The sequence below is a fragment of the Drosophila takahashii genome, chromosome 3R (assembly GCF_030179915.1).
Source record: "Drosophila takahashii strain IR98-3 E-12201 chromosome 3R, DtakHiC1v2, whole genome shotgun sequence".
NCBI classification, from domain to species: domain Eukaryota; kingdom Metazoa; phylum Arthropoda; class Insecta; order Diptera; family Drosophilidae; genus Drosophila; species Drosophila takahashii.
In genome coordinates, this window is record NC_091681.1 from 21,975,099 (window position 1) to 21,997,953 (window position 22,855).

The window sequence follows — 22,855 nt, forward strand, 5'->3', positions numbered from 1 at the left end:
CAGAACACGTTTTTTCCAGAAAATCTGTGGAAAATAATTTGCTTTAGCATACTTTTTGGGGACCAACAACACATTGACTTGCAATTATGAAAAATACTATAAAATGTATTTATTTCTTTCAAGTTAAAAGTAAAGCCCTGCCGCCAGAAGACCTAGGAAAAGTTATCCAAAAAATAAAATAATAAGGTCCAGTGCCGCAAAAACCCCACACAGACCACACAGAAAAAGAGAAGCCAATGAAGTGCTCTGCACTCGGAATGGCAAACCGACACGAAACTTGGCACACAGAAACAACAAATTAAAACTTTAAGCTTCGCAGGCGCCGCAAAGGAATAATTTCAATGTCTAAAATCTTAACATTGACAGCAGATGCTGCAGAAAAGGGGCACTAGATCAGGGTTACGGGCCACTTCAGAGGCAGAACACAGAACACCATCCTCATGCTGCTGCTGCAACCAATCGAAACCCCCGCCAGCGATGTGCACTTGGCATCAATCAATAATTGCCCATTGAAGGCAGCTGCTGGAAGAAGACTAGCTGGTTGGTTGGTTGGCTGGCTGCACCAAGCGAGGATGCCACGCCATGATTGATTAGCGGCATGCAACACGAGGTGCTTCAGCAGAAACCCGACTAGACAGCATAATATGGCGCTTATTGAATTGAGTCCTTTCGCCGTTCCTTTCTTTCTTTTCCGTGCCATGGCCACAGGACTGGCTGCTGGTGATATTGCATTGTATCTTTGGAATCGCCAGTGCCGGCAGGACACTCAAGGATGCTCGAGTGGCAGTCGGTGTTCTTATCCGTGTCCCCCAATCTCTTTGACTGCCGCTGGCACTTTCATTATGTCAATTTTCCCCTTCTTCTCGGGTCATTTAATTGCCACCCCTCATTAACCCCTGAAAGGATGTAGGATATATGTAGGCAGCACCTTTATACTTCAACATTTAATCGGGATTATGACAGGGAAAAATAATTTAATGGTCTTACAGATAAGAAGGAACTAGTTTCTAAACTGTAATAAATAAATTATGAGGAATTGATAATGAAATATTATTTTTTTATATTATTAATCCTTAATCCAAATAAGATTTTTCGAGTTCCAAGAAACACTTAATTCATATTGACTCTTTTCTATCTTATTTTCGTTGCAGGTACGTTCGCAAAAGTCAATCAAAAGCGTGAGTAGCTGCCACAGGCAATTTTATTATTTGCCACTTACCGATATAAAAGTTCTTGGTTCGACGTAGTCAAAAGTTCAAAGTTGAAGCGAGCCTCAATTGCAGTTATCGAGTTCGAGTTCTCAGGGGCCACCGCAAAGTGCATAAATAAATGCAAAAGAGTTTGGGGTCAAAAGAGATTTCATATCCACTATAAAGTTGACCAAAAGTTGGGAATAACTTTGACCACGAGAGTGTCTCGGAGGTTTCTGTGTGAGCCACTGGGGCGTATGCGTGATATTAATTATGAATTTAACCCACTCGCCAAAGTCATTAATAAACTCCAAGATAATCACTTGAATTTAATCACCCTACTAATTGGCAATAAATTAGACTCAATTTACCTAATAGCCAACACAAATATGCACTTAAGACCCTGCAACATAATATGCATAATTATGCCAGGCATCTAACCAGGCCCCCCGAAAACCAGAACCAAAACCAAAATCCACCACCGGGACTTAAGCGGCAGCTGTGTGTCTAGGATCCCCATCCTCCATAGCCTTAGAAACTCATCATCGTCCTGGCCATCGCCTCTCACCTGCCTTCGTCTTAATCAACGCGCTTTATCGCCATGATTTTATTTTTCGGCCTGGAATAAACTATTAGGAAAACTCATTTTCATGAAAATCCACTTTAATTGCTGTTACTGTTGTCGGTGTTGTTGCCACCGTTGTTGCTATTTCCCCATCTGGCTGTGGTTATAGCAGCCAGATATGATACACTGAGGAAATATGAGGCTTACTTTTACATGGTGTCTAAGATGGATGTTTAAATTACATTAAAATAAAATAAATTCCGTGAAATCGTAATTTCTTCTTAATTAAGAGGTTGTAAGTTGTAATGATATGGGTATAAAAGACTTGGCACGGATCTATTAGCTTTAGTTATCCACTTCTAAATATTTTCCACCATGAAGCTGATGATTTTGATTCTTGTGCTTGTCGCCTTTGTGGCCAACTCGTTGGCTTTGAAAAATGGTATTTTTATATTTATTTAACAGTTCCTAAATAATTTAACTAATTTTTGTAGAAATCTGTAGTCAACTTTGGGCTAAGGATGGTCGTTGTTATGCAAAAATGATCAGATGGTCTTTCTTCCCATCTTTAATAAATGCATTAAATTTAATTACGGAGGCTGTGGTGGAAACGAAAATAATTTCGGTTCAAAGAAAGCTTGTGAAGACAAGTGTGTAAAGAAGTGAAATGAAATAAAAAATGTTTCGTTTTATTTGTTCTGACAAAAGTATAAAGCAGCTAGAGTTTTTTAAGTATTACATTTTAAAAGGAAAGTGATTTTTTCTAGCTGTTGATCTTCTATATTAGTCAAAACTATATTTATCCCGATTTCAATATGTACATTAAAGTTGTTATTGTTGTCGGTTCTCAATTAGCTCTGTGAAATCTTAATTTCCTCACCATTTATACCGATATGGTAATGATATGGGAATAAATAGCTCAACTCGTGTTGTTTTAGCTCAGGTTTTTCTTGTCTAAACTAGCTAACACTTCTACATTTTTTTCACCATGAAGCTGATCATCTTGGTTGTGCTTGTTGCCTATGTGGTCAATTCATGGGCACTGAAAAATGGTACTTCATGTTAATTTGGTTATACATAATTATATAAATCTAATTATTATAGAAATCTGTGGTCAAGTTCCGTTTAAAAATGACGTTAATGGGCTAACCTGTCACGCTTATACGCACAGGTGGTCTTACGTTTCCGCCGAAAAGAAATGTGTTAGATTTATCTTTGCAGGCTGTGGTGAAAACGAAAATCATTTCCTATCACAGAAGATTTGTGAAGAGAAATGTTTGGAAAAGAAATGAATAAGAAAATCCTATTCAAATAAATCAAATCATTTTGTTTTATATTTACTCCGAGAAAGTCCAACTTCAGAATAAAATATTTTACTTGTAAGAAGAGATTTTATATTTCTTGTATCGTTTAACTTTATTATTTTTTTAAATACATGTCCGTAGGTTGAGCTTTTTCTCCTGTTAGCCAATTATATATCCCCCGATCGCATTAGACATTTCACAATAGTTTCACAGAATTAGTTTTTAATTATCGCTGTGAAATCTAAATGTCATCCTAATTTACGTGTTGTAAATTACTATGATATGGGCATAAAATACTCAGGCCGGGTTGTTTTAGCTAAGGTTTTTTTTTGCCTAAACCAGCAGTTCTAGATTTTTTCACTATGAAGCTGATGATCTTGGTTCTTATGCTCTTCGCCCATGTGGGCAATTCGTTGTCTCGGAAAAGTGATATTTTTCATTCATTTGATCGATATTAATTTTGTTTTGAATTTTGAATTTTTTTAGAAATCTGTTTTCAACCTCCTTCTAAAAATTATATTGATGGAAAACCCTGTCAAACTAAGAGGCCCAGTTGGTCCTACGTTCCCCGCAAAAAAAAATGTATTAAATTTATCTACGGAGGATGTGGTGCAAACGGCAACCGATTTGATTCAAAGACAAAATGTGACATGACTTGTGTTTGGACAAAATTAGTACTGTGGAAGGGCAGGTGACAAACAATAAAAATCAACAAAATAAATGTGTTAGATTTATCTTCGGAGGCTGTGGTGAAAACGAAATCATTTTGTTTCACAGAACTGAGTGAAATGAAGCTTGAAATCATATTGAAAATAAATCAAATAATATTGTTTTATATTTACTTATATTTACTTTTATATTTACATGTTCGTAGATGGATCTTCGACCTTCGACCTATAAGGCAATGATATTTTTCCGCAATTGCTTGACAAATTACATTATAATTTCTCAGAGTTGGTTTTCAATTAACACTGTGAAATCTCAATTTTATCATAATTAATAGGTTGTAAATTGTAATTATATAGGAATTAATTACTCAACACGCGTTGTTTTAGTTAGGTTTTTTTTTGCCCAAACTAGCAGTTCTAGATTTTTTCACCATGAAGCTAATGATCTTGGTTCTGGTGCTCTTCGCCAAGAGGTTAAGCCTTTTTCCAAATATTCAAAGGTATGTAAATATATAATTTTTTGTATAGCGGGCGTACAATTGTATGTATGTAATTAAAGGATAAATTTCAAATCTCTTTACCAAGCGTATACCAATTTAGTTGAATGGTTTTTTAGCTAAGAGCTACGTACATACATACATTTGTATATAAATCTGTGGGTGTAGAGTTCTATAATAACTTTATCTTATTACTCGCATTTTATTTATTTTTCAGAGTGAAAATACCTGCAGTTGCATCAGCCAAATAATTTGTTTAGCGAAGCTGTAATTTTGTTTTAAAACATTCTAAGGTAAGAAAAATATGTTGTATTTGTTTGACATACTTATGTATGCATGTAAATATCTATGCATGTACGCGGCTCACCCGATCTGAAACCCGATTTTCAACCCTTTCATATTCTGCTCCTCTCTCTCGCTCGCTTGACCTACGCGTCGCGACGTTTCTCTCTTCTCCTTCTTAAAACTGACACGATCTGCCCTGCTTACATTCCTTCGCGCAAAGGACTGTATGTAAATATATATGTATGTATGTACGTGTCTCTCCCGTGCCTCTCTCTCTCTGAAATTCGATTTTCAACCCTTCCTTCTTCATTTTCTACCTGTCTTGCTCCTCTCTCGGTCGTCTGACCAACGTGTTTGTATTTTGGCTATTATTAACATTACATTATTATCTATTATCTAAAAACATCTATTCTTATCTAAAAACAAATCATTGATATCCCAATAACTCTTTTTTTCCAGATGAGGAAAGCCGAAGAAAATAATTTTTTATGCCTGCAACTACATATTTGGTTATAATAATGTTTTCTTAAGTCAAAAATGTGTTATTTAAAATTGTTTAAATGTTCAGTGTTAAATGTTTTAAATTTAAATAAATAAAATATGCAAAAGAAAAAACCAAGTTACATTTTATTTTTAGGGTTTCAGTGTTAATATAAAACTTCCCTTCAAGAAATATTATTTCTTAATATGTGGGAAATTCGTTGGCTCGGAAAAGTGATATTTTAAATTCATTTTATTGTTCTTAATTTTATTCATTTAAATTTTTAAGAAATCTGTCATCAACCTCCTTTTAAAAATGATATTGATGGAAAAAGCTGTCGTGCTTATATGCCCAGTTGGTCTTACGTTTCCCACGAAAAAAGATGTGTTAAATTTATTTACGGAGGATGTGGTGGAAACGACAACCGATTTGATTCAAAGACCAAATGTGACACGAAATGTGTTTGGAAAAAATTAAGACAGGGGAAGGACAGGTGACAAACAATACTTTGCAATTAAAAAACCAAATAAAAAATTCCAAATAATGTTTTCCAAATGTAAGAAAGCCTGTGATTTCTTTCTTTGAAGAACAAATGATAAATTAAGACAATACCAAATGCTCATGAAAACTACTTGGCACAATGTTTTGACAAGCAGAAATAGGAAAATGTTAGAGTGACAAGGGAAAATAGCGAAGGAACCTTGTCAAAAATAAAAAGTGTCAAATCAGCAAAGCCTGATAAAACATTAAAGACTCCTGCCTGTCATTCGCAAAGCTTTCGGCAGTATTTTCTCTCAGTATGCTGTAGTATCAGAACGGCATGCCAGGCACCAATAAAACAACATAAGGCGCAGTGGTTTGGGCCTGGTATTTGGCGAGCGGTGTTACTTGTAAATTTAACGAAAATTGTCTGTAACATGAGCTCCTCCACGGAAGGTGTCAGAGGGGATTCCAGGTGGGGGTTGGAAATGGAGACGTAGAATGAGTCTGTGGTCGACTGGTTTTTGGGTGCGAAGAGAGGTGTTCGGGGGAGTGGTTAAGGGCACTGCGGGTGGCGGTGTAAGTGCCAACAGCAGTGGCAGCCATTAAATTTTCAAGAAGTGTGTACTCGAGCAGGAAACCCAGGCAGACAGCAGCAGCAGCAGGAGGCGGGATCAGGTGACACGAGGTGGGGTGGGGGTTTTAGCCCAGTAGACAGACAGAGCCACTAAAGATTGTATGTGCAGAAGGGCGACAAAAGTGTCGCAATGGAATCACCCAATAACGGAAGTCTGGATTTGAAAAGCATCTCGAACGTATGACTCTAGTTACTGCATAGTTTTCCCTTAACTAAATGAAAGTTGGCAAAGTTTCACTAAACCCACTCGAAAAGTTAATCTTAGGGCTTTAGATTTACTTAGACAGTGTTGATGAGTAAGTGAAAATGTGCAGAGTACAATCGGAAGATAAACTAAACTCGGAGCTGTGAAAATAAATATTTCAAAAAAGTAAAGCTCTTTCCATTTAATTTCTTCGGCATTGAATTTGTAATTTCAATTTCCCTCAGTGTGAAAATAATTCAGTGGAGCGATCAATTCGTTAAAGAGAATTAAATTCTCGAGAATTCAAAGAAGTGGTTATTCATACGGAATAACCTGTTCGTCACAACTCACCATGTAGTATTACGTTTCCGCCGAAAAACAATGCCGTAGCTTTATCTACGGAGCTTGTGGTGGAAATAGAAATCAATTCCATTCAAAAAAAGAATGTGAAGAACAGTGCTTATAAACTAAATAAGTAAAATTAAAATGTAAATTCAATTTTGATATTGATAATGAATATTAAACGAACTCAAATAGAGGAGTCGGTTCTTAGCTTTTTGATATTTTGTAGAGTATTTTATGGCCTACATTTCCATTTCCCCCAGTGTGAAAATAGTTCAGTGGTGTGATCATTTCCTTCAGGATTATTAAATTCTCGAGAATCCAAAGGAATTGTCGCCTGGCTGACTTTCAGTGCGTGGGTGAGTGAGTGTCGGCCGGGTTATTAGAGGTATTACGTGCCTCCTGGGGAAAGTTCTCGTCATCGGCATCATTGTGCGTCTCGGTTTCAGTTTCGGTCCGGGGGCATTTAGTGACACGCATCCTTGGGGTGCTATTTGCGGAGCCATTGGCGCCGAAACCGCAAGGATAAGGTCTGCCGCCCGCCTCCCCCAATTACACCTGTTCGCAAAACGGTAAATATATTTAGCAGACAACTTGTTTGCCCAATGGAATTGCTGCCATTTAGCAGCTTTTCATTGCTTCAGTTAGTTTTTACGGCACGCAATTAAAAGCTGCAGTATTCTTTGCAGGCTTTGTTCGCCCTGTGATGGCATTGAAACAGCGACGCAGCCAACAAAAGGTGTAAATTAACATAATGGCAGGGGCGGCGGCAGTCGAAGGGGGGTGAGTTTGATGGCAAGAAAACAAATGCCAGAGCAAAAGTGCATAGCGTTGGCGAGCACAACAAAAATATTTATGGCAATGCAAATGGCGTCTGCATAAAATTTATTGACACTTTACTGCGCATTGTCTTTGTGGTGCGAAATGTGGGCGGTGGGTGAATTCTAGAGGGAGGATGGTGTAGTGGGAGGGGGTGATAGGGGGACACCTTCCGTTTGCAGCGTTCTGCGCTGCGGTTGACATTGTTACGCCCACGGCCACGCCCTTAGTTTTTATGGCCGGTAAGCGTGGATTACAAGGGTGTATATATTGTGCTCGATTAAAGAGATCTAACACAAGGAACGACTCTATAAAAGCTATAAGTAAAACCCATGGTTATTTGTTGAGTAATATAATATTACAAAATGGAATAATATTACATAAACCAGTTTGAGATGCAGAAACCTTACGAATTTAAGGACCCAAACTATCGATAAAAACTGTTACAATTAATATTAATACGTTTAAACAAGTTACAACGCCTCAAGGTATGCAACAAATCTGCAACCAGGGTATCCCATTGTCCAGGACCTCCTTTCTCTAGGATTCTAGTCAGCCTTGTTGCACGCAGCGTGTGTTTGTGTTTTGTGTGTGGGGGCGTGAGTTGCGTGTGTGTTTGTGCGCCACACAAATCCGCTCTCATTTTAATGAGCAAACTTTTTACTCGTGCGCCATTTATTTGCTGTTTAGTAAACTGCATTTCAGATAGAATGTCGCTTCTGTGTGTGCGCAGGGATTTTCGAAAATTAATTTAAAATACCCGTACTTAGAAGCCGGAGAGCCGGCAAGCGGGGGATAATCGCCCCAGATCGCTTGCCTAAAGGGATTTTATTTGGTTGCGTGAATAATTAAGTGGAAATTATGTAAACGGCTTAGTTGGGGCTTTGGCCAACACAATGTTGACATGAAATTTTCGGTGCTAACATCATAAAATCAATAGCCATACCGTTTAGCCAGTTAAATTCGAGGCCGGCATTTAACGCAATAGTTTTCCGAATTTGATTTCCACCAAAACCCAAACCCATACCGTCAGATTCGCCAACTTTAGACCGCAGCTGCAGCTGGGCCGCCCACAAAAGCCAACACAAAGCATGGCCCAAACCGACCTTCTACCCGAACATCAAACACATCTCGGCCAACTCATTTATTATTATGCTCCAAAGCGAATTTAATTACAAACGAAAGGCCGCAAGGCATCGGTTAATGTTTAACCGAAGCGACAGCCATTTATGCGTAATTCAAAGCTGGCAGTTATGAGAAACAGGGAACTATCTTTATTAGGTGTTTAAGAAGGCTGTTTTGCCATTTCTTGAAAAGGTGTTATGGAATTATTTCTTGTGTTTTAGCAGAAATACCATAGACTACCAAATATTTTAAAAAGGTTTTTCTTCTTTTCTAGTAAAAGTAAAAGTTCCCAAAGTTTGATATTCAAATTTTAGTTTTATGTAATTGCAAAGATTTCACCTTTAAACTTTTGTTCCCCTTGTTTGTAAAGGAATTCTACACATTGTAAGTTTATAAAGTTAAAGCCAGAGCACTCTAGATTTTATTTATATAGATACCGTTGTGCTGGGATCCTAATTAAATAATAGTAAGTTAATTAAAAATGTAGCAGCAAAGTCTTTTTTATGGTGTAGTCCGGTATAAGGCTTAAGGGGCTTTGAAATTTAATGGAAGTGGCTGCTGCTCGAATCACCTTGAACAATGCAGCCGGCTGTGTGCGTGTATGTGTGCTTTGGAAAGCTCTAAATAATTTCCGCTGGCTTTGGCACACACGAACAGGCACTCTTACTTTACGTTGCGTATACGCCATGGCTGCCAGCGTGGGGGGTACATGAATTTCCTTTCGCCAGCTGCACTATCAGTGGGTTCTCTTATCGCAGGCAGCCCACAGCGAAAGCCAAGTCGATAGATAGATGGATATATAGATTGCGGAGCGTGTGAGCAAACAAACAAATGGACAGACGGACGGACAGGTTGTCATAAAGTCGAGGAGCGCATTTCCATGTTGGGTGTCAGCTTATGACTGAACTAGAGCAGGTTCCCCCAAATACCCCGCATTCCAAGCAAATCGAAATCATTAACGCTGTGTATTTGTCTCCCCCCCGTTTTCAAAACCACCCCCCCGAAACACTCCCACACCAATAACCACCCACCACCACCCACCGTGCAGGCGGTGCTCATTTAAAGTCGAACGGCGCCGACGGAGAGCCTTGGATGCAGCCGGTGGTGGCCTATTTGGAGGTGTCCTCGCGACCCACGAAATCGCCAAGTAGGTGGCGCCATCTCACTCTTTGTCTCCCCCTCTCTCACACCCACACACTCTGAAATCAAAAACCCCCCCTCTCGATGTTGCGTGTGTGTGCTTGTGATTGTGTTTGAGTGTGTGCGCCTTGGGCAGCGTGTGTGTGTGTTTGTTTTTTGGTGCGCCCGTAGTTAACAGTTGCGTTTTAGTGTCCACCCGTAGTTCCAGTTGCCCTAGTTGACCAACTCAAAACGCTTACTAGTTGTACACACACATACACATCAAACGAAGACTGAACACCTCGCAGAGAAGGAATCATATAGATATCATTTAAATTTATGACCACCGAAATATCAGTTTGATCTAATAGCATATTAAATATAGGCAATCTAATCACATAAACAATCTTATCTTGGGTGATTAGCTATAATAATGAAATATTTCTTAATTATTTAAATAATAGCTGAGCTTGTATAAATAGTAGTTCCAAAGTTTTATGTGCCACGAAAAAAAGATTAATTGTTGATATTCCTTTTTAATAACATTACATTTTCTAAAAACAATTCTATCTAATCTTCTTAGTCACATACATTCTATTTTCTTGTATAATGTGTTAGGATCAAAGTGATATTTCGAGATCCCATAATAAGCAAATATTTTTCTCTGTGTACACAAAGCCATACACACCCACACATTGAGATTGCCTTGTTAACAGCTCTTGTTCCGATGCTACGTTCTGTGTATGTGTTCTGTATTGCTGTGTGTGTCTATGTCTAACCGATATTCCCTAATTAAAGCGTCAAAATTGATCACTGTGCATATCCCTGTGCCGCTTTTCCCCTCTATTTATCGTCCCTCTCCACAGAGTGTGATCAGACATTCGTGTCGCGGATCGGTGGACCCCAGAACGGCAGCTTCTCGGCCCCGCTGCTGCACAACCATCGGAATCACTCGCGCCAATGCCTCTACACCTTCCTAGCAGGACCTGGACAGCGTGTCGAAGTAGTTTTTAAATCGTTTAATTTAAGAGGAAGTCCACCAGAGTGAGTAATAAGAGGCTAATGATATGAAATGTGAAAGGAATTACTAACTAATAAATTTATTTTTGCTCACTTCTTTATTTTTTGCAGCGGTTCGGCCGTCGGTGAATTACCAAGGTAAATATAAAACAAATTCTTAATGATTTTAAAATATTTTCAACAATATAATAATAGAATTCTCAGTGATTCTGAACTAAAAAAACGCAAACAACCTACAAAACCTTTTTTTGGACCCTTGAAACCAAAACTAACATAATCTATTTACTAAACACATTAAAACCAATTAATAATAAAGCTTAATAAATATTTAAAGTACAATGAAACTATATACTATGCGCCTTATAATAGTAAAATGTTAAATATAAATATTTAATATTAAATTCAAACACGATAAATTCTTCAAAAGCCATAGTAGCTGTAGTTTGTAACTTTGAGCTTTAAATAAACTATAAAATTACTTATTCATCACAATTCCATTAAATTAAATGTTCCCCTTCTTCTTTACCAGTTGTGTTCATGAGTACATGGATATCTACTCGGAGGTGCAGTCGTCGGAGCCAGCGGAACTGATCAATTCGCCATTTGGGGGCCGCTACTGCGGCACCATTCCGCCGCGTCGTCGCATTTCCATGTACCGGGCAGTTGCGATTTCTTTTTTTAGCAACAAGAACGTGACCACGGACCTGTTCGAGGGCACGTTTAGGTTTATAAATGCATGTGAGTAGTGTTTGATTTGGAATTACCCGTTTTTTCTTCTTTAAATACTGACTGTCTCCCCCTTTCAAATCGAAAAGCGGAATATGAAATTGGCATACCCATTGCGGGATCGCCATGTTCCTACACGATAACGCCCAGCATGAGCGTCAACAAAACTGGTGCGCTCATATCGCCAACCTATCCAGGTGCCTATCCGAAGGATATGTCATGCACATATCAATTTCTTGGTGAATCGAATCAGAGGGTTAGATTAGAGTTTCGTGATTTTGATCTATTTTTTGGTGGACCACAGTGAGTACCTCTAATGCTGCACAATTAAAACACAGAACACAGAAATATTAACACCCAATCAATCACACACACATAATAAAACCGGTAACAAGTCAAGATCAAAGCAAGTTTTGGTGCTATGACCCAAAAACTTGCTCTGGTCGGCAGCCCACACTCTCGATATCTGTGAACTATCTAAACCAAATTTACTCTCATTCGAATGTCTCTAAAAAACCACTCTTCTCTATCCAATCTGCGCTATCCAAACTGCAATTTGTCTACAACAAAATTTCAACAACAACCACATGAACAACTACAACTACTGAATTGAAAAACTGAAAAAAACAGCTGCCCATTTGACTATGTGAAAGTGTACGATGGTCCAGATAATTCGTCAGCATTAATCGGTACATATTGCGGGCAGCAAAGAAACTTAGTTTTGTATTCGAGCGAGTCGAGCCTTTTTGTTCATTTTTATACGTTATCGCGCACCGCAAATACCCAAAATCGTGGCTTTAAAGGAATTTATGAATTTAGCGAGAGTTTTGTTAAATTAGATTTTATACGTAAGTATTGCCAACTATCCATACTATACACAATCTGTTTGTCGTTTCAGTTATGCCTTTGTCTATCCCGGCAATCATTTTGTGGTGCTTTCAAAGGGCTTACAAAATAATGTGGCCTACTTATAAGGGCGCCACAAAATGGTTGCCATAGCGAATAGCATTTATCAGCTAATTGTATGTGCTTGATCCAACCTATTCACTGGCTTTGTTCGTTTTGTGTGCTATTTAAACTATCCCCTATCGACACTTCAAATTCTAACCTTTCCACACTTTCTCTCCACTTCGAAAACAAACAACCAAAATCTATTTCTACGCTATCTGGTGATCTATCTGCTCTTCTCTACAATTCGACCTCATCTGATCCGATCTGATCTGACTGCTCTATCGAAATTCCAACCAATTATTCGCTACAAAAATGCAACAACAAATTGTAATGAAAATACGTACATCAGGTGAAAATGATGGCATTCACATACGTGGCTCAGAATGTGATCAAAAGATTTTATCGAAGAAGGAATCCACTGGCTTTGTGCTCTCACCCAACTATCCCTATCCCTATATACCAAAAACTGTGTGTAGGTGAGTGGAACATCCTTAGTAATTTGTATTAAATACGCCTGGTTTTATAATATTAAAATTATCATTTAGATATTTCATCTATGGCATGCAGGATGCCCAGCATCTGGAGCGTGTTCGACTCGAGTTTAACGCTTTCAATATACCCAAGGTGGAGCACAAGGACAAGGGCGAGTAAGTAGTATTTTTAATCAACAACTAAATGATAACTAAATAGCTGAATAAAAATTTAAAAACACCTTAAAGTAAAGGCAAAGTATTCCTATTATATTATCCAAATGAAATCCTAAATATATTTAATTTAAAAAGTTAAAACTTTGTATTTATAAAATGAATATTCATTAAAAATACCATATTTAAGCAGCTACATATTTCTAATAATCTTTTCTTTATCTGATAAATATATATTAAATTATATGTACTAATTTAATTTTTTTGAAAAAGGTCCAACTGCACGGACGGCTATCTAAAGATCTATCTGAAGGGCCAGGAGACGGCCGATGCCTACGACAAGTTCGACTACGAGCTGTGCGGCAACGAGACACAGCGCGTGATTAGCGAGGGGCCGCGACTGGCCATGGTCTTCAGCTCGGGCGAGTTGCAGGGTCGTGGCTTCAAGGGCAAGTACACCTTCGAGACGGAGTACAAGATACCCGGCACGGCTGCTCCGGATGGCACTTGCAGTTTCACCTACGTGAGCAGCTCGAAGAAGCGGGGCGAACTGAACAGTCCGCGCTACCCCTCCAACTATCCGTCGGACACGAATTGCTCCTACCTGTTTTTGGCCGAGGCCGATGAGCAGGTGACCATTGTGTTTGACCACTTCAAGATCAAGGCGGACAACAATGCCAACGCCACGGCGGGAGCATATGGGTGAGTTACTAGTTCCTACCTATAGGTAATATTCCACTAATATTTCAATAATCTCAATCTGAAGCTCTGGCGCCTGCTTCGAGGACTGGCTGGAGATGTACGTCGTCTACCGGGACAACAACGACCGCCTGCTGGGCCGCTACTGCGGTCAGACAGCCCCCGGACCCGTCGAGAGCCCGCGGGGAGCGGTGGGGCTGCGGATCACCCTGCACACGGACCAGGAGAGCGTGGCAAGCGGCTTCAAGGCCCGCTACTTCTTCGAGTCGGCCAAGTCGGATGCCGGCGACTGTGGCGGCAACTTCAGCAACCAGGACTCGGGCCTCATCACCTCGCCCAACTGGCCGGCGGGCTACAAGGCTCCTGGTCGCGGACTGGCCTCCAATGCCTGCAACTGGGTGATGAGGGCCCGCCCAGGCTACAAACTGTCCATACACTTTGAGCAGTTCGGCCTGGAAGGAGACCCAGCCAGTAAGTTTTTAATTCTGATTGTATTTGAATTATAAAAATTAACTACACAGAAAAAGAACGAATATTTGGTATATTGTAATTTATTTTATTTTTTTTAATGTTTTAAAACTGAATTTTAATGAAACTATACAAATCGGTTTTATTAATCTGATAAAAATAAAATATATAAAATACCCTTCCTATTCCCTAACTTTAATCCAGAAAAGAGCATTTATGAAGTGTTGTCCAGTAATTAACATTTATTCAATTAATCAAATTAGCCATTAAAAAATATTTTATTATTTAATCCTTTAAACAATTATTTAGAATACTGTATAGTATCAATATAATATGTATTTAATATGAACACAATATATTTAAAAGCAGTATAAAATACTTAAATATAAAAATCATAAGATATTGTATTTTTATAGACTATCTGGTAAGGATATTATTCCATTCAAATACGTATATTTTAGGTCGGAATCTCTATTAATTGTTTTTTAAATTTTCTAACGTTCCTCACCTATTTTCCTCCCTAGATCGCGGCTGTCCTGCTGCTGTGCTGCGGCTGTGGATGAACGTGGACTCCGACCAGCCGCCGATGGAGCTGTGTGGCGAGAAGCCGCCCGTGGAGCAGTGGCACTACACCTCCACCGGCCAGACGGCGCGCATCAGTTTCACGACCAGCGACAAGACAGTGGGTGCCCAGGTGAGCTAACTATTAACTCCCAGGGATGGTGAACTCCAACCTGAAAATATTCCCCCCATTCACAGGGCTTCCGCATCGTTTGGACCGAGATACAGGACTCCGGTCCGGGTCCGCCGTCCGTGGGGCTGCACTGCGAGTCCACCTACCACTTCCAGTGCGGAGCTGGGTACTGCATCTCGGATAAACTGCGATGCGACGGGGTCAAGAACTGCGGACCCGGCGACGATACTGACGAATTGCACTGTGAGTCGTGAGTGAGTCGAACGGTTCAGTTCAATTTTTATTTGCCTTCTTTTGCCTAAGTTTACGTAACCGAGTATCTTAAGTTTGTATCTCGTGTTTGTGTTTCCAGTGCCGTCCTCTGTGGTGGGCAAGCCATTCAGTTTCCACTTTAGTTTCCCTTGGTTTTCCACGTACGATCTTGCGTTCCTTACACTTTTCATTTGATGCGTGAAGAAAACTTGAACCCGACGAAACACTTGCAAACCGTTAACCACTAAATATATAACAACTAACTATAATCCATACTAACTTAAAAACCAACTAAAGTGCCCGTTCCGAGGCCCACCTGAATAAACCCTATATTTCTCGCTAAGTCTTTTTGCACCTAAGTATTCGTATTTTGTCCTGAACCTTTACTAGCTATTTTGTTTCCTTCCTTTCGATGGCCAGACTTTTGTACATACCTCCTTGGATAGCCTAGGGTGATCCTGATCCTCTGAGTTCCACCACCCACCCCACCCAAACCTCACCAATGCATTTCTCTATCTCTCACCCGATTTCTCAGTATCTTCACACTCACCTCGAATGGCATTCAGCACACAAAACAGACCCAGATATCATATCAGACTATGGGGATGTCTACAGCCACGCCCACACTAAACTCATCTTTCTCTATTTCTCTCTCTACTTGTCTAATTCTCCCTCTGTTTCTCTCTGTTCTTTCTTTTGTCTCCACTAACAAAACTGAAAAACTAAAAACCTAAAACCACTACCAACTGTTCGACTGTAAAACTGTGTAAACTATAAAAAAAAACTCCCCTCCTCGAAACAAAAAACCCTTACCCCTGGCACAGGTGACGCAAACTCCAAGCATTTGCCCACATTTCTACAGACATTTGTTTTAGCAATTATGGCATTAGTGTTAAATACATACAACTAAACTTAAACAGAATCCTGAGAGAACGAAACTCGAAGAATCAAAATTTTTAAATCGAAATTGGAATTGGAATTGCCACGAGAATCAAAAGCGTGAAACATAACTAAGATAACGAATTAAATGGAACATTCTGCTAGAAAGCATTTGTACTCACTTTTCTAACAAGCAAACAAAAATTGCAAACGAAACGAAGCAACCAAGCCAAAACCAAAAAATATTAACTCTAATACTTAAGTAAAAGAAACTCTATGGTCACAATTAACACGTGAGTTCCGCATAAGCTTGTCTACAATCGATCAACACTCCACGCTCATGACATGCACAGTGTTCAAACCAGATACATGTCACCCCAATCTAGAAAAAATTAACCAAAAATCAAAACCCGAAACCCAAAAACCCCGTAGATTGCCACAGTACAAGGAGATCACAGTTCACAGCCCAATGAAAATACGACCATCCCACGTTTCTCTTTTCTGTTGCATCTTTCAGTTCACTTCAATCGCATTTTGAGAGTTGAGTTTATGAGCATGCCACCGTTTTTGGTTCTGGCTTCTTTATGTTCCGCACCTTTCCCCCACTTGTCATGTGCACCGCATCCATCCGATGTATATATAGTCCATATATCTTCCTGGTGCCTTTGTTAAACTGAACTGAATATTCTAAACCGCCTAGCCCTAAATCTATTGATATGCTAAACTTGTGAAACCCACCTTAAAAGCCGAAAAGAAATGGAAGCCACAGCACACAGAACAAGAACACCAAGTTCCGACTCACCCACATGACACACACTCGAAAATCTCAGCTAACTAGAGATCAACACACATTCCTAACTATAAACCACATCTTCTTGATCAACTTACTTACCTCGCAATCCCTATTGTCATTAATTAATTCTCTGTCCTATACTCTTGCTCTCCCCACCCAATCTATTAAAAATGAATAGGTACCACGGAAGCGGCCGAGGAGGACTACGACGTCCTAATTATAATAACGCTTCTCGTCGTCTCGTCCCTAATCTGTCTCCTATGCATACTCTGTCACTCCAGAAGAAACCGTAGGAACCATGTCCGTCAATTGGGCCTACATCGGAATGCACATTACGACTCGCAGACCAGTGCCACGGGTGAGTTTATTTGATATAGGATATAGGATTATAGCAGATTTGAACTATTTAATATTTATGTTTTTCCTAGGTTTTCTTTGAGTTTGGTTTTATTTCATTTTTTCAAGGTAAATTTGATTTTCTATTATTATTTTTACCTCAGGGGTTCTAAATTCTTAGAAAATTGCAATCCTAATACTAAAACTAATTTAGGAATTTATTTTGAGAATATAACTTTTTATTAATTGAACCTTTTCCGTTGAGCAGCGGGTCTCAGCTCCAGTCGCAGGCATCTGCAGAGTGGTGGCGCCAGCATCGCGGGCAGTTTGCATGGGATCAACAGCGGCAACCTGATGATCCCGCCCGCCCCACTGCCGCCCACCAGTGTGCCGCCACCGCCCCACATCTGCATCGCCGGCGTGGACATGGGAATGGGGATGGGCATGGGACACGGACTGATGTCCAACGGGGAGGACGACGAGGACGATCTGGAGCTCGATGAGGACCAGCTGGACGCGGACATTTTCATAAACGATGTGCACTTCGATGAGGACAACATCGATCATGTCAACCAAATGGCAAACGTCTAACGATGGTTCGGCGCAGTTTTAGGCACTTTTATCGCAACCTTCAGTTTCGGTTTTAAAACGCATTTAGAATAAGGCTAACTAGGTAATGGCGAACAAAGCAACTTTGCAGAGCAAGAGCAGTAGATTACACACACACTCCCACAGCGCATACTGACACGCAGACACAGGATCACACAGATACAGTGAAGCCGGGAGGAGAACAGAAACAGAAATTCAAAAGTTAACAATACCTAAAAGACAAGAAAATATGCAAAAATGCGAATTGATTAAGACATAAATTTAATACCAAGCGAAACGGGATGGTTAGTAGGCATTATAGATGGCTAAAGATCGATATAGCGAAAGCGGAGCTAAATAAGTACAGTAGGGCGAGCATATTGTAGTTGCGATAACGATAACACGATTAGCCAGAAGCGTTTCACATAAGTAAGGGATGGATGACGGAGGAATAAGAAACAAATAATAGCTACATTTAATAACTATATTATACACATAGCGAAATACGTAGAGAATGGCGGATCGGAATGGGGAAGGGCTCACCAAAATTCACAGGGCGATAGGCGGATGTGTAAAAAGAAGGAGCAGCCCAGCAGCGGAAACGGAAACGAAACGAGCCAGCAGGCGGAAGTGCAAGTACGAATCATTTTCATAGCCACAAGAGACCGCAGACAAGACGAAAAATAAAATAAAGTTGTTGATTTTTATATTTGATACGAGTAATATTTAGGTGAAGCATAAATTGAATTAATTATACAACAGAAGAAACGAAGAACGTAAGCGTTAATAAAACAATACACACATTCGCAAACCGATAGATAAACCGATAATGAATAACGGCAGCAACATACTAAAGGGCATAAAACAATAATAATTAACTACCTTTACATACGCGCATGACTTTTTATTTACACATTTTGTACAAAAAATCTTCGACCCTTGAGGCTACACAAATCAAACATACAACAACAAAAAGGAGAAGAAGAAAAAATGCATAAATAAAAGAATTAGTGACTATCAAAACTGTATCTTCCAGCAAAGAATAAAAGCAAAGAGTTAAATGACGCTAAATCGAAAAGTTTATATGAGAATAAAAGAGGAAATTTAATAAATTGGCGGCCCCAAAGATGGAAAATGAAAGCGAGAAATGGAATGGAAATAAATTCAAAGATTTTTGTCTATTTAAGCACATTTTTATAAACATTTAAGGCGAACAAGAATATTTATAAAAATGTATACGCTAAAGGGAACGATAATAATAAAGTAAATTATACAAGAAGCTAAAAACAAGAATCTAAACACAAGGAAACCCAATATTAAGTTGATTTTTCGTTGGGTCAAATGTCATTTGGCAATCTTTTGTTCCAAATCTAATTTCCAGTTAATTTAACAACTTTAAAAATACGCAAACCTTTTGCGAATTTTAAGATTGTTTTAAGTTGATATCAGTTTCCTCCGTTTTGGAGCTAAATGATAAATTCCCTAAAATTTCGTAAAATGAATAATAATTATTGGTTTCATAGCGCACGTACGTTTTGCAAAAGAAAATTGAGAAAATTAAAGAATATGGCTTAAATCAGCGATGGAAACTTAAACCCGTTTAACGTAAAAACCATTTATAATAAACGTATGTAGTTGTTAAAAAAAATGCTACATTAATTAAACAAAAAAATGATAAACAAAGCGAAAGTAAATACAATTACATTGATGAAGTAAAACGTTGTTAAATTGTTGCATAAAAAAAGCATAATGATCAAGTAACTCCTAGGAATTAATTCATAAAAATAAAGTTTAGTTTAAGTGTACAAATTTTGTTGTTGTATTACATTAAAACCGAAAAGAAAACCCAGAAGCAAAGAATTCAATTAGTTAATAAAAACTCTAAATTTGTGTTCTAGCAATAAAAATTAAACATAAATTTAAAGAAAAATAGTACTAAAACATAAAGCTAATAAAATGTTCGAGAAAGAAAGTCCCCAAAGTGAAACCTATCCCAAAACAAAAACATGTTCTAAACTAAAAAGTTTACTAAAGTAACACAAAGTTAAATTAAAACACCCAAAAAGAGCAAATGTTAAAATTACAATTAAACCTATAAATAAGCCACTGAAAGGAGGGAGTCAAACACATTTGAATTGAGAGACGTTTTTCAAATTTCAAAATCCAGAAACAGAAGTCAGAAAAACCGAATCTCGGGCGCACTTATTGGCACAAAACATGGCGCCGTTTGCCAAAGAGAGATAAAGAGAATCCAAATAACAAAATAGTTGAATAATAAAATGCAGAACAAAAATTTCAAATTAAAAGGAAACACCTACAAAAACAATTCCATGTTAACATTAAATATAAATAAAGGTAATTAAATAAATGAATACTAAAACCAATTTAATTTGCTATTGTTTAATTTCCGTTTATTAGTGGGCAAATAATAGTTATTCTGTTTTTAAAAATCCACTTCAATTAGACTTTATAAAAATTGTATTTCTTTATTTGTGCAAATAGCAGTCATTATTGAAAGGTGTAAGGTAAATAGGAAACATAAAAATGCATGCAACATTATATCAACTCTCTTAGCTAGTTTTGTGAATTTATGCGAAACTTTTCCAGCATTTTCTTAATAGCTTCCTCATCGCCATCGATCTTAGCCTTCTCTTGCTGCAGAACCTCCTGAAAAGTCTTTTGCTTAGTGCCCACCAAGTAGAAATCCTCGTCCGAAATGGTGACTTGCGCATCGGCAGTGGAGGAACTCCCTTCGTAGATGTCCAGCGCTTTGAAATCAAAGACTACGATGAGACGGTCAACGGCGGATTGACCCACAATAAGGCCTATATCTCACTCACCCATGCTCTTGATGAGATTACCATCCGCATCGGTGAAGTTGAACTGGAATGTATTGACCACGGTGCGCCGGGCAGGATCCGATTCCTTCAGCTTGCTGCGTATCTTCTCGATAATCTCGTCGCTCTTCATGTTGCAAGTGAACCGGCTGAGTGTCGCTGCTCGACTAATTTAAGCGCTGGTCCACCAATTGAGGCAAACTCTGCGGATTAGTGCTCTGAGAGGCTGTCGCTTTGCATAATGCTTAATTAAAGTCAATTTGTTTCATATAGACATGATTGAAGATATTGATGTGCTGTAACAGGAGAGGGCATGAGAAAAAACTGCAAGCACTTTGGGGTCAGTAGGTATATTTCGGTAGCTCAAATAGGACTACCAACTAAAACTAGGTGTGAAAGTCAATTGCTTATATGATCTAGGGCTTCCAAAGCTTCAGCAGTCCGTCCTCGCTGTAGCTGGCCAAAAGATTCTGATGCGGGTGATGGGTCAGGCCGATGACGTCCTTTTCATGAACCTAACAAGAGAACATCAAGTTAAAAACCAGTTCGAGAAAACCAGTGAAGAGGCCAACTTACGTTCAAAGTACGTTCCAGTTTGCCGGAGGATACGGAGAAACAGTACAGCACCTGATCCTCGCCAGCGCAGTAGATGAACTCGCCGCGCGGCGAAAGAGTGGCTGAGATGAAGGCTCCACCCTCTCGCTTACCCGACGAGAACGATCGCACAATCTGGCCCTGCATGTTCATAATGACCACCGTATTGGACCGGTTGCAGACAATGAAGTGCTCGGGATTCTTGGGCAGGATGAGGACTGTGTTGACGGCCAACTCGTTGCCAAGAGGCTTATATGTGGCAACACACTCGGTGGTTTTGAGGGACCAGACCTTCACGGTGCCGTCGGAAGAGGCGCTTAGCACGCTGTGGCCGTCGGGCGTGAATGTGGCTTCGTTTACGAAGGAAGAGTGGCCCTTGAACTCCTTCAGCATCTTTCCAGACTTCAGGCCATGCAGTCGCACCGTGTAATCGAAGGAAGCACTCAAAACCTGGCTGTTATCTCGCGAGAACTGCAAGCAGGTGATGCCCTTGGTGTGAGCCTTCTCGAACTTCCTTAAGCACTGACCGGTGATGATGCGCCACACCTTGATCTGTCCATCTTGGGCGCCGGAGGCCACCATCTCGGAGTCGCGGGAGAAGCTCAGCGCCAGCACCGCCTGCTCCATCATCATGAACTGGTCCTGCGCCTGGTACTTCAGATCCTTTCTCACCTTGCCGGTGGTGAAGTTCCACACCTCAAGGAAGCCGTCCACACTGCCTGTGATCAGGTACTGACCATCCGGCGAGAACTGGGCGCATTCGACATGGGACTTTTGGCCGAATTTGATTTGTCTGAACAGCTGGGTGGGATACATCTCCTCCTCCTGATCCTTCATCGCCGCCTTGCCGCGGAACAAATCGATGGTGGTGCCGGGCGGAAGGAGTCCCTGGTGTTGTTGCCATTTCAAAGCCTGTCCCAGAAGCGCCAGCAGCCTGGAGGAGGGCACCACATGCACCTCGCCACTCAGCTCCTGGGCAATGGCCGTGCGCCGCTTCTCCTTGCTGCTGCCCTCCGCATAGGCTTCTCTGGGGTCGAAATAGGCGCGCTGCAGCATGTTTTCCAAGTGAATGTATCGCTCCGGTTCCTGCTGCTTCAACATGCTCATGGGATCCGTTTGGCGGAGCAGAGATCGGGCGGCACCCAGTTCCCGCAGCTCAATCAGCTCCAGTACTATCTGCTCGTAGAGATTGAGCAGCTTCTTGTCCGGTAGCTTCAGGGACTGGGTCACTTTCAACACGGTGTCCCAGTGGCCATTGGAGATGTCCTGCACAAAACCATCCACGCTGTCCACTGTGTTTAGGGAAACACCAGTTTCTTCCTGAAAATAAAAGCTAATGGAGTGAATACCTTCTAGAAGAGTACCATTGCTCACCTGTAACGTTTGCAGGGTCTTCATAAGATTGGACTCCTTGAGATATTGCTGGATGAGCCGAATCACACTTGGTTTTTAAAGGGAGGAAAACCGGAATTAGGCTAAACTCCTTGTTATTTCTTGATTTTCAGTACTTACTCGGCGGATTCAATTTCTATGGACATGGCTAATCAAGTGCCTGGCTCAAAAGTCGCCTTATAAAATCTTTTAATACAGGTTTTTAAAAATTTACAATAATATTGATAAAAAGTGCGTCTGCTTCTTCTTCTTTGCTTGAGTTCTTCTTCTTCCCAAACCATCGATA

At 39.9% G+C, this 22,855-nt stretch overlaps 3 protein-coding genes and 2 long non-coding RNA genes across 13 annotated transcripts in view; 3 read left to right on the forward strand and 2 right to left on the reverse strand.

Moving 5' to 3' along the window:
- LOC108057461 (cubilin) overlaps positions 1-20,135 on the forward strand; it is a 48,255-nt gene extending 28,120 nt beyond the window's left edge. For 3 of the 8 annotated variants that reach the window (XM_017141722.3, XM_017141723.3, XM_070217868.1), the window contains 14 exons: positions 9,626-9,724; positions 10,563-10,740; positions 10,828-10,854; positions 11,246-11,454; positions 11,532-11,745; positions 12,073-12,290; positions 12,743-12,869; positions 12,939-13,040; positions 13,311-13,739; positions 13,804-14,207; positions 14,729-14,898; positions 14,964-15,141; positions 17,001-17,180; positions 17,427-20,135. In XM_017141722.3, coding sequence (XP_016997211.2) covers positions 9,626-9,724; positions 10,563-10,740; positions 10,828-10,854; positions 11,246-11,454; positions 11,532-11,745; positions 12,073-12,290; positions 12,743-12,869; positions 12,939-13,040; positions 13,311-13,739; positions 13,804-14,207; positions 14,729-14,898; positions 14,964-15,141; positions 17,001-17,180; positions 17,427-17,749 — 2,858 coding nt within the window. In that variant the 3' untranslated portion in view covers positions 17,750-20,135. Of the gene's footprint in view, positions 1-1,151; positions 1,179-9,625; positions 9,725-10,562; positions 10,741-10,827; positions 10,855-11,245; positions 11,455-11,531; positions 11,746-12,072; positions 12,291-12,742; positions 12,870-12,938; positions 13,041-13,310; positions 13,740-13,803; positions 14,208-14,728; positions 14,899-14,963; positions 15,149-15,974; positions 16,323-17,000; positions 17,181-17,426 lie in introns of those variants that run through there. The other 5 variants (XR_006412373.2, XR_011419480.1, XM_070217867.1 and 2 more) reach the window with 5 other exon arrangements.
- Positions 2,080-3,900, forward strand: LOC123003044 (uncharacterized). Its single transcript, XR_006412375.2, has 4 exons — positions 2,080-2,197; positions 2,250-2,807; positions 2,860-3,485; positions 3,546-3,900. It is a non-coding gene; the product is annotated as an uncharacterized lncRNA (long non-coding RNA).
- On the forward strand, positions 4,196-5,124 carry LOC138913430 (uncharacterized). The gene is made up of 3 exons (XR_011419173.1): positions 4,196-4,227; positions 4,442-4,517; positions 4,969-5,124. It is a non-coding gene; the product is annotated as an uncharacterized lncRNA (long non-coding RNA).
- Positions 20,136-20,307: 172 nt separating the features above from the next.
- On the reverse strand, positions 20,308-20,936 carry euc (eucalyptus). Of its 2 annotated transcripts, none has more exons than XM_017141730.3 (2): positions 20,587-20,936; positions 20,308-20,529 (listed from the first exon to the last, which is right to left on the reverse strand). In XM_017141730.3, the coding sequence occupies exons 1-2, from the start codon at positions 20,714-20,716 to the stop codon at positions 20,321-20,323; spliced, it is 339 nt and encodes a 112-aa protein (XP_016997219.2). In that variant the 5' UTR covers positions 20,717-20,936; the 3' UTR covers positions 20,308-20,320. The 2 variants fall into 2 exon arrangements, with proteins under 2 accessions (XP_016997219.2, XP_016997220.2); XM_017141731.2 differs by having other exon boundaries at positions 20,308-20,514; positions 20,587-20,829.
- Smu1 (Smu1 spliceosomal factor) lies at positions 20,918-22,843 on the reverse strand. Its single transcript, XM_017141728.3, has 4 exons — positions 22,690-22,843; positions 22,552-22,618; positions 21,160-22,497; positions 20,918-21,098 (listed from the first exon to the last, which is right to left on the reverse strand). Exons 1-4 carry the CDS (start codon positions 22,713-22,715, stop codon positions 21,000-21,002), a joined length of 1,530 nt encoding a protein of 509 aa, XP_016997217.1. The 5' UTR covers positions 22,716-22,843; the 3' UTR covers positions 20,918-20,999.
- Positions 22,844-22,855: the final 12 nt, after the last annotated feature.

Bases quoted from the DNA above. Each gene is read 5' to 3' on its own strand.
- euc (XM_017141730.3), bottom strand. From the start codon at position 20,716: ATGAAGAGCGACGAGATTATCGAGAAGATACGCAGCAAGCTGAAGGAA. The intron at 20,530-20,586 runs GTGAGTGAGATA...GTCTCATCGTAG, and splicing joins TAATCTCATCAAGAGCATGG to TCTTTGATTTCAAAGCGCTG.
- Smu1 (XM_017141728.3), bottom strand. From the start codon at position 22,715: ATGTCCATAGAAATTGAATCCGCCGA. The intron at 22,619-22,689 runs GTAAGTACTGAA...TTAAAAACCAAG, and splicing joins ATAGAAATTGAATCCGCCGA to TGTGATTCGGCTCATCCAGC. The intron at 21,099-21,159 runs GTAAGTTGGCCT...TTCTCTTGTTAG, and splicing joins AACTGGAACGTACTTTGAAC to GTTCATGAAAAGGACGTCAT.